The following is a 10,924-nucleotide window of genomic DNA, read 5'->3' as shown; positions in this document are numbered from 1 at the left end:
CGACGTGACCATCCCATGCCGTAGCGGCTCAGTGTGAGAACGTTTCTACATTTCTTTTTGGAATTTAAGGAGGCTTCGGACTACTACATATCGCTCTGCGCTGTATGGTGCCGCACACGGGGCCTTGACTGCCTTGCGAAAGATGCCTGCTGCATCTTCGAGCGGCCAAGTCTCGCCGGAATGGCCGAATCCGATGCGATGCCGTCTGCTGATAGTCGGGCGAAAGCAAACAGTCAGATGAACCTCACAACGTGCGGGGAGATGGGCGGCGAAGAAAGAGTAGCTGACACGTGTGTGCAGTCCTCATCTGTTGTGTTTGACCGGTTGGTCGCCGGGCCAGTAGCCATTTGCTCTCCAAGTCTGTTAAAGAAGCACATTCAGGAGTTGTCCGGAACGCTTGGATTTCCTAGCCTCAATGGAGAATCAAAACTGGTCTCTGCGCAGGCCAGGACGGATGAAGGCACTGAGAGGAAATCCTCCGTGGGGACATCCGGTCTCCCATGTATCCCTTCGTCTTCGCAAGGCGCCACGTTGGAAAGCGAGGAGGGCGTGAGAAATCGCGTGTGTCATGCGAAACTCAGGCGTGCAGTTTTATCTCCGACGTGTCTTTCTCAGATGAGCAGGCACCTAGACCGCTGCGCCGCCGCCTCGGCTGCTTCCACGCAGTCCAAAGGCGAACTTGACGACGCCCGTCTCGCTTGGAGTCATCTTCTCCTGCACGCGGTGGTTACTTTCTGGGAAACAGAGGGCAAAGAGCCGTGCTGCGCAGACACCGGGGACGGATCACACGCGGTGCTGTGCGACGACGGGAACGCAGGCGTCTCTGATGCAGCCGGGGAAGAACGCGCTCACTGGTCAGACAATTCTGCGGAGGCGATTAGAGCCGGTTGGGAGGCCGTCGCAGACATTGAACAGGCGCTGGACGGTGCGTTCTTTTCGTTGCCTCGCTTCGGGGCAAGTGCGAAGGTGGAGAGCCAGAGCCAGCGCTAACGAGTGTGTGTGTGTGTGTGGCGAAGCGTGTATCCATTACGTGCATAGCTGTATGGAGTGCTTTAGAGCTGACACCAAGTGTCCATTCGCAGGTACAGCTAACTCAGAACAGTGCATTGGGCATGCAGGTGCACTCGTCAGTAAAGCCCTTTCAGCTCCGACGCGCTCCTGCCTGGTTCACTGCAGAATTCATTCTTCCTGTGTTTCTCCGCATCGGTCGTCACTCTAAAGTAGAGCACCGTGGTTCACCAAAATTCCAGGTGCGATGGACAGGATATCCACGCGCTTGGAACTGACAGACGCGGACTGCGCATTCGGCGGGGAGCCTGCGGCCGGGCGCAACCCGAGTGCTTTTGACCTTGCTCAGTTCAAGAATAGACACCCGCGCGCTCCACGTTCCTTCCCGAGCTGTCTGTGGGATTTGTTTTCAGGACTTTTGGCTGCCATTGAATCCGTACTCGCGTCGCCGTCTCAAGGCGGCAGAGGTCTCGATTCTTGTGCTGCGCTTCTAAAGCAGACTCGGGACGCAATGGAGAGGCGTCTCTCGGCTGCTCGGCGCGACGCGTCTTCGTTGGACAAGGCCCTCGAAAGGCGACAGCCGCCTCCAGCAGACGACGGTGGCGTGGAAGCATCTGGAGAAACCGCCGAAGAATGTGTTTCGCGTGCGAGACACCGCGCAGGTCTTTCTCTTGTCTTTGTCAATCTTCCATCTCTTCTCTGCAGCGTCGCACACTTCGTCGCTGCTGCTGCGCGACCGCCACCCGGACAAACGCCAGGGTGCTTGTTAAGCGCGCCTTCTGGCGTGGAAACGAGAGACACAACCTCAGATAAGCATCAAAAAGAGCAAACAGAGCTGTACGAGAAAGGATTGCTTGCTAGTCTAAAGCTTGTTCGTGCGGTAATTCTGGATGCGGCTGAGTCTACGGATACTGAGCGCTATCGGGCTCCGGTCGAGGAGTTTGAAACAGACCTTGTAGAGAAAGTGATTGGCATTTGCACACCTCCCAACATGCTATGGAAGCCAGAAGATTTAGTGGGCGCAAGCAACCGAACTAAGCCGTACGAACGCCTCCTGCCGTCGTCCATGGAAGGATACGAGCTCGTCTTCGACGACGGAGTCGCAAAAGTTGCTGGCACCTTCAGCCCAGGCTTTAACAAGCCCGAATTACCAAACAAGCAACGAATCACCCCCGAACGCTCGATTCGCGATGCCGTCTTGCGTGTAGCCGCTCTTATTGAGGCAAGTCAGGACAGCTTCGCCACCGCTCTGATGTAGCGTCAGGAACATCGCCCTTCCTCTTGGAGCGGGTTTGATCCGTAGACTGTGCGAAACATATGAGAGTCGCGCGAGTGAGGAGCGTGACTGTCTGTGTGAAGCCGACTTGACGTTCGAATGCGCTGTGTAGGTCTCTTTTGACTTGAGTGCTTTCGTTACGTGGCCGAGCCACACGCATACACGATGTTCATGGCGATCACCTAAAATTCCCTCCGCATGCCACAGTATATGTGGGGTCTTTTCGTATATTGCTTGCAGGCGCTGCTGGTTCCGCTTCAATCACTAGGAGGTAGTGAATCTGCATCAACGGCCAAAGTTGATTTCCCCCTTCTCGATGCATGGCGTAGTTCAAGAGTCATCTCTCTCAGTGCCGGTAGGCTGCTGGAACCAAAAAGGCGGAATTGTCAGTGAGGCAGTGGCGGCCGAATTTGTTCGTTCAACATTCCTCGGATGGCCGTGCTGCACATTGTCTGATGCTGTGTTTGTAGAAATTCTTCAAGCTCTGCGCGATGCAGCGACACCCGCTGTCTCCTCTTCACTCCCACCGACGATACGTCAGCCGTTTCTGACAGAAGGCATCCGTACACGTTTAATCTGTCGGACTTGCTCTCTGCTCCTGAGCTGCAAACAGCTGCCTCGAGCGTTTGACGGATCCAGGTGTCCACACAGGAGGCAAATGCTGCCCCTCGAGCTTGCTGTCGACGTGGCAGCGGCTCAAACAGAAACTACGCCAGACTTCTTTCGAGACAAAATTTCCGGTACGTTTCGTTTCGAAGACGGCTCGTCGGGATCCGTTTTTCTCGGCTGCATCATTCCTCTACAGTCACGTTGTACATAGTACACTGGTCGCTTGGGGTCATCAGTGTCAGGATGGTCTATGCAAGAGCTTGCTGTGCTAGCAGTCACGTTGCTCTCTATCTGCGGAGTGCTGCCTATTTCTACAGGAGTCAAATGCCTTCCGGATGGCTTAGATTACGAGAACGTGGTGCGGCACGCGGCCGCGTTTCCCCGTAATACTCTCGGTCAAGCGACCACACAGGATAGAAGAACAACGTATGATTTTGCTAGCCACCTTGGAGATACAGGTGCAATGCTTCTAAGCTGGTTTGTTGCCCGCGTCTTTCTCGAGCTCCTACGTTCTTTAGCGGTAAGGCAGTTGCAAACAATAAGGGACCATCTGCAGTGACCACAAGCGTTTTTGATGTATTCTCTGTTACGACACCCTGTTCACTCTCTGGCGCTCCCGGTTTTCAGGAACACGAAACCACCGATTACTCAAGACTAACGATTCCAATTCTCCTTCGCCTTGTTGACATCCCGCAACGTAAGCATCTCACAAAAACGGTGACCACCCAAAGTATTTCCTCGTGTTAGATAAAAACGAAACATGTGAAGCGTCTCTCCATTTGTCTTGTCCTTGTCCTTTGAATTTCCCCCGTCCAGCACATGTTCGTCGCTTAGGATGGATATGCTTTTCCATCTCCAGCACACTCCTGTCGCCCTCAGGTGAGCTCCTTTCCTGAATGCAACGGTAAGATCCAGGACATGTCTTGCAGGGAACCGTGTGTCCTAACGTGCAACAAAAGACTGTATCCTTCCTGGTAGAACCCCAGACTGATTTCATTGTTAAACGTGTAGTATGTGTGTCTTCAGATGCCTTGGCATTCCATTCTCCCTTGCTGCGGGTACGTTGTCGCATTTTGCTGATATCGCCAGTTGACATAGTGATGGGGTGGAGTGGAGTTGCGCGGTGAACTGCAATTATCATCCCCCCTGTGCTCTTCTCTTCTTGGTGTAGGCAATTCACGATGGCTTCCCCATCTGTAACGAAATACCCACCTGTGTGGAGGCGTACATGTCGGCGGTGGTATCCGCTTTTGAAGTCCTTTTTCCGGACCCCACAGAGAGCAGTTTTCTTTCGGAGTAAGTGACCGTCGACAAGGGCAGAGCAGCGGACTGCAAGCATTCTTTTGTGTGAGATGTACAGCGAGTCCTGGAATTAATTTGTGTGCGTGTGCGTGTGTGTGTTCCAAACTCCTTGTAGACTGCAGTTTGTCACGAACATGTGCATTGTCACCCTGGGGCACGAGCCCACATGTCTCGCAACTTGTATGTGGCACTTTCAAGCGGTTGTCAGACGAGCGAAGATCGCTGTCATTTACATCGCAAAGGATTTAATGAAGATTGGTCTACGAGGAGTTGAATCACTCACACCGGTTGCAATCACTGAAGGCAAGTATGGGGGCTTTTACTGCGAACGGTCGGCGCATCAACTTCACCCTGTAATTATTGCAGCCTTACGACTCCTCATCGTGCGTTGTCCGGCTTGAATTTCAGGTATCGCCCTGATTCGGCAGCTATTTGTCGAGTTGGGTATGCACTGCATTTGCTACGTGCCCGAAGTACTTTGTCGCCTTCTGATGATCTATATCACATTCATATCTCCAGCGGCAGATAGTTGGGATCCCCGACCGTTCAACATTGTTGGCAACCAAGGAAACACCGAGCGGCTTACAGAGACACAGAGGTGAGGACCATCCACACGTTCGACATGCCGATCTCTCCACACGTTGTCAGCTCGACAGTGTTTGTCGAGCGTCAGCATCTCGGTGATGTGCCTCATGTGTGTGTTGCTTCAACAGGTTTTGTCTGCAGAATGAAAGCGTGCTGTTAATGAGGGCCATTCGTGCCAATTGCACTGCAGACGAGTACACCCAGGTTGTTGCATGTCTACGCTGCACGTGCCTACGAAACTCTTCCGCACACGAGGCAGAACTACGCCATTATATACAGGAGTTCAGGGAATTCTGTATGCGCTGCGCGCCAATTTAAGGGTTCACTGTACTGATTTGAATTGTAGTTGCAGTCAGTTTGTGGCGCATGCCGCTCTAGACTGTTGTGTCACCGCGCAAATAACCGTTCTGTTGCATCCTCCTTGTCAATCCCTGCGTGCATGGAGGACCTTCACAATGGTGTTCATGCATATGCAAACGACTGGCTTATGCAATCTGAAACATTTGCAGCATGCGCTGAGTGACATAAAATCCTCCTGAGGCAATTCCAAGCTATATGCAAAGAACTGTTTCAACATATCTGCCAGAGGGCACCTACCCGCAATGTTGAGTGAAGATAGAAACGTCGCACACAGGGCGCAGATTGCAGATGCGCTGGTTATAGATGGTCCGTATTCTGCACCAGTCCGCCGGTTCAAGTTAAGGATGAAAGATGGCTTTCCGTGAGGAACTCACCCAGCATTGAACCGATGATGATGACTCCAGACAGCTGCAAATATTATGATGTATGAGCGAACTCTCCGGCGAAGGCTTCCGTCGTTGCTAACCGCGTTTGTGACGCTCATCAGAGGAGTGTGAAGGGCTGGTGTCACGGACCATACACTGATCGAAGAAGAATTGAAATAGAAGACATCTCGTGGTAACGAGCAGAAGCAGAGTACTGACCTGTAGTACCCCACTATCAGGGACAGCGCAAACAGTGTGAAATGCTTTAGCTCCACGGCGTTCAGAGTAACTGGAACAACGACAACGATTCTGTGAGGCAACCACTTTTGTATCATGTTGTCTAACCTCCCAGGAGTCCCGCAAATGCCGCCGTGAAAACAAGGGTCATTGCGAAGAAAGCATCGGACGTCAGCAGCTGGTCGACCAAGGACAATTCCTTCGGAGGCATCCGGGGTGAAAAGCGCGCCGATGGTGTAGGTGGGCGCCGTGGCAGAGGCTGCGGCGGAGCCCATGAAACTCCTGTCCAAGTCATACCGTTCATCGTTGATATAACGCGTATGATGTAGCCTTTCAAGCTCACTTCCTTCGTGGACGCAGCACAATCCCTGGATGACCTCGTTGGTCAGATCTATCCGGAAGTTATCTCCCCCACCAAGCTCCTCCAACAGGTTTGACATGTTCATGGAAAACAGTTCCGATGCTTGGGTAGGCCTGCACACAAAGGCGCGTGAAAAGTCTTCGTAGTCACAGGGTTAACAATTACCTTACATGTGTGTCTCTATATGGGATCTTCCCATAACAGTAACTCCATGAACCTGTGTTTCCCCATCGGTGGGAGAACCTTCGACATTTCCTCCCCATCCGCTTCTCCGATCGCCAAACTCTGTCGCAAGGTCAATAACAACCGATCCGGGGCGCATCCCCGCAAGCATATCATTAGAAATCAGCTTCGGCGACGGCTTCCCGTGGATCGCTGCCGTACAGATAATGACATCAACGTTGGGCACGACTCGGGAAAGCATCTTTTTTTGTGCCCTTTCATGTGCTTCGCCCATCTCCCTCGCATAGCCGCCCTCGACTTCCCCCTCCTCCTCCTGATATTGCGGCAAGTTACGAAGGAAAAGCAGCACATGAATAAATGTTTCACTGACGACTTCTACTGAAAGGAAAGTCCCGCCGCACGATTCAACTTCTTCGCGTGTCGCTGATCGAACATCGTAAGCGAAGACTTGAGCTTGAAGGCCGTGAGCAGTTGATATTGCTTGAAGCCCCGCAACACCCGCTCCTAGCACTAGCACTCTGGCCGCGTCAACCCGACCTGGAGTCAAGCGTTCTTCCACGCTGCTCTCGATACGGTTGTTGCTGTCAAACTCACCAGCGGCAGTGATAGACGCTTTGCTTAGTCGAGGGAATGCAGCGAACGCCTCCAGCACTGCCCTATAGCCCTGAAGCAATCCAAGATCTGTTAAGTACGAGAAGGTAGCGGCGCCCCCTGCTAAGTGTGGTGTTTCACCTGCAGCCCCTGCATTGAAGATCTGAAGAGAGATTCAGCTGCACAGGATGCGTGGTAAGAGACGATGCGCTGGTACCCTTACTTAACATCGACATTCTGGGCTCTCGTAATTCTTGGAACCTCATCAACGGCTAGCACTGACGGCAAGCGTCACCGAATCAGAAGTTGTTTGACCGTAATGCACTTGCCTGTCAATCCTTGAGAAGCCATTAACTCCAGAAGTGGTGCGTTCCTGAGTGGTGGCGTGTGCTCACGACTCAAGCCATCAACCAGTTCGAACAATGACTTACTGTCCTGGGAAAACATGGCTGATAAGGACTTTGCCGCGTGGGATTCGACGTATAAGATCTTCAGAAGGGACTGAGACCTTCAGTATTACATCACTTTTGCTTATCACTGTGTCAGCGTTTGGCACGATTTCCGCTCCAGCTTTCTGCAGTTTAATCGAGCATATGCTCACTGCAGTCAACGAACAACGAATTTCCAGTTACCAGATAATCGTCATCTGAAAAGCTTGCTTCTGCTCCCGCTCCGGCTTCAACGATGACCCTGAATGAAAAGGAGTCTCGAATGTAACGATGATCTACCTCACAGGCAAGAGACAGCACCTGAAAGCCTGTTTCCGAAGTCTCTTCACGAACCGTGGCGCCAACGACACTAGTGGAGTTCCACGCCCATTCGTATCCTTCAGGACACCGACAGATCTTTTGGGGCTTGGCCATGTAGTGGGCAGCGTCTCGCGGCGGCCTTCCTCTAGTGCACGTGCACCCGCCTCAAGATCAAGGAAAACATCGCTTTTCCCAACAAATGCAGCTCGCTGAAATGATAGCAGGCTGGCGTTTGTCTCTGTGCTTTACCATTCCCGAAACTAACCTGGCTCAGACTAGCAAATATCGCGGCGGTTGTATCCTTTGCATTTCCGAAAAGCATCCTCGTGTTGTCGAGAAAGAACAAAGGGTTGTCGATAGCGGCGTAGCCAGGGGCAAGTGATCGTTTCAGGACGATAACTCGTTTTGCCTTCCAGACCTCGATCACTGGCATTCCGTAGATTTTTGTGCTAGGCTCTAATGAGGCTGGATTTACAGTATCGTTCGCCCCAACCACAATAGCTACATCGTATTCCGACATCTGCTTGTTAACTTCTGACATTTCTTTCACGATGCGGTATGGCACATCTGCCTCAGCAAGTAGCACGTTCATGTGACCTGCGAGAGAACTCCTCATGTCTCTCTGACTTGCCCGAACGTTCGCACTCTCCTACCTGGCATTCGCCCCGCGACTGGATGGATGCCAAATTCAACCTCCACACCTCGAGATAAAAGGATCTGGTATGCAGCATCAAGGTCACTTCTTCCTCGTGTCTTGTGATCGTGGTTACCTGAGTAATATCCGCTACATCGGACTGGCATCGGCTAACCGCCATCCCGTATCCAGGCACTATGAGCACTTTTTTCGCAACGAGAACCTCTTCTGCCGCCTGACGCATTACAGTGCTACGAACACGCCCACACCACGGTTTCCGTTGTGTCGCTCACCGAGTCAGGGCTGATTTCCCTGACCACTCCCTCGATTCCGGTTACTCCTTCTGCAACAGCTTCTTCCCATCCTCCAAGGACTACACTCCACAAATCGCGGTTCATGCCACGGCTTCCAAGGCATTTGCTATGGAACTCCTTCCGTCTTAAAAACAAAACATGCCACCTACCACATGATATACGACAAGATTGCGCCAGACGATCCAATGAGGGATCCCGCGATGATCAGCAAATTGTTATCCAGCATGAAACCACTACGACACGATTCACTTCGTTTCGATTCACGTAGGATCGCGTCAGCATGAGAGTTCACCTCGCTGCAGTAGCGAATCCCGAGTAGGAATTCAGCATGCTGATCACCACTGGCATATCAGCACCGCCAATGGAAGCCACTAGGTGAAAGCCAAGCCAGAGGCTCAACATTATCAGCGTGTACCTGCGAAGGATTGAGACTTAGGTGTGTAAAAAACTGGTTTTCTGAAGTATTCCCAACTCACAAGCAAATAAGTTTGGTATCGGGGTCCCCGGTTGCGGAGAAGGTGATTCCTAGAACAGCGACTCCTGATATTGTTAGGACGTTTATCGGATGTCTGCCGGGGATCTTCAGCGACTTCGGGTCCATGAGTTCGTGCAGTTTAGCGGCCGCAGCGACTGAAATCTATTTTGTCCAGAAATCAGAAGGCAGAAAAGAAGAGCACAACGCTAACGTGAGCCGGTGAAGGTGACCGCAGCTATGAACTCCCCAAAAACGATTTCCGCCGAACGAGTTATATTTTCACCATTTTCGCCAGGGCCTGCGTGAAAGCTTGAAACACCGACCTGTTGAAATGTAAATTTGAAACGTAAATCTTCCGTGGTCGCCAGCAAGTTGACTCGAAGGCACGTACCAGCATAGCGGCCAAACCCACAAAACTGTGGAACAATGCAACCAGTTGGGGCATCTGTACCATGTTGACAGATTGCGCGATGTAGAGGCCGACGGCTGTTGCTGGTGCTATCGTCAAGAAGAAGGCTATGTAGTGTCTCCCGAAACCCTCTGTTAAAAACGTGATAAGAATGGCTGCTCCCATGCCTGTCATCCTACAGCACATCCGTTCCGCTGAGCGGCAAGGCCACGACTTAATCGGCGTTTTCTTACCCCAGTATGTTTCCTCTCTTCGCGGTCTCTGGAGTGCTCAGTCCGCGGAGGGAGAGGATGAAGCAAATTGCAGAAAATAAATAAACAAAACCCCGCATTGTGGGTAACTGCCTGAACCCAGAACGCATGGGCGATGCTACTTCCTCGTCATCTCCAGGGGCGCCTTTTGTTCCTCTGCTACTCGAACCCGCTTTACTCGCGCTTGCTGCGCCTTCATCAGTTTCACCGGGACTGAAAAAAGGGCATTACCAGCGATGCGGGCAGGATAGTTGAAAATGTATCATCGCTTACCGGTTGATCGGAAAGAATTCTTCCACTGGAATAGCGTGTTGTTTAATGGGGTGAGTGGTGAGGTCGGGGAATTGAAATCCGGCTTCGGCATGTGTTACGTACAAAGCTACAGTGAAACACAACCACCAGGTGACAACGTTTCTTAGCGTAGGTACCGCCATCATGACGGTTTGTTCTCAGTTTCTCAGCGATAGAATTTCTTAACTCGCCCGTGCCCACGCGCCAGTGGTATATGTTATCCGCAAAGCTGCTCCCTCATCGTTTTCGCGTGCCTCCTCACTGGCGAGGGCATGGTAGTTCTGTACTTACACTATGACAGAAACGACATTGGGGGTTAACTACTCCACAACGAGGGGTTGGGTTTGCCACTGCTGCCGCAGTAGCGTCAAAGAACTGGGCGACGTCACTCACAAAGTCCGGCACTCCAAAATACAGAAGTGTGAGTGCCCCCGGTAGAACATGAGTTCTGCGGAGAAAGAATCAAATACGCATTTTGACTATCCGTAGTCCACATCCGGTAGCTAGCGGTGAGGCAGACTCACCAGGTTCAGTGGGGTGTGCGCCACTAGAGGCTGTACAAAGGCGCTTCTCAGGTAATCCGGTCCATCGGCTACCTTTTTCACCGGAGGAAGGGGGCCACTGGTCCTCAGTAGCTGGCTCAGTTGCATGCGGAACCTCCGACGCAACACCGATGTAGTCAACAGATAAGTTCACGCATCGATTTCTTTTCCTTTTTCCATGAGCGTATTGTGTGCGAGTACTGGCTGTTTGCTACGTCGCTAAAGGATTTTTCCGTGTATTGATGTGTTTTGGCGCCTTTGAGGTCGACCCGTTACCACCCCGTCTCGTGTTCGGCCAACTACAGCAGAAAGGTCAGCTCCAGCATTACGTATCAAATGCCGTGCTACGTGAATTGCTTTTTCCGGAAGCGACAGATTGTGT

The 10,924-nt window shown here is 52.0% G+C and overlaps 2 protein-coding genes across 2 annotated transcripts; one reads left to right on the top strand and one right to left on the bottom strand.

The window, feature by feature from the left end:
• Positions 1–1,255: 1,255 nt before the first annotated feature.
• On the top strand, positions 1,256–2,266 carry NCLIV_010910 (conserved hypothetical protein; the record flags this gene model as incomplete). Its single annotated transcript, XM_003880607.1, has 1 exon — positions 1,256–2,266. The coding sequence occupies one exon, from the start codon at positions 1,256–1,258 to the stop codon at positions 2,264–2,266; it is 1,011 nt and encodes a 336-aa protein (XP_003880656.1).
• Positions 2,267–4,936: 2,670 nt separating this feature from the next.
• Positions 4,937–8,218, bottom strand: NCLIV_010900 (hypothetical protein; the record flags this gene model as incomplete). Its single annotated transcript, XM_003880606.1, has 4 exons — positions 4,937–4,964; positions 5,725–6,216; positions 6,274–7,040; positions 7,892–8,218. 4 exons carry the CDS (start codon positions 8,216–8,218, stop codon positions 4,937–4,939), a joined length of 1,614 nt encoding a protein of 537 aa, XP_003880655.1.
• Between the last annotated feature and the right edge of the window lie 2,706 nt (positions 8,219–10,924).

This window comes from Neospora caninum, chromosome IV (assembly GCF_000208865.1).
Source record: "Neospora caninum Liverpool complete genome, chromosome IV".
NCBI classification, from domain to species: domain Eukaryota; phylum Apicomplexa; class Conoidasida; order Eucoccidiorida; family Sarcocystidae; genus Neospora; species Neospora caninum.
The sequence above is the reverse complement of the archived record's forward strand: the minus strand, read 5'-3'. Positions and strand labels throughout refer to the sequence as shown.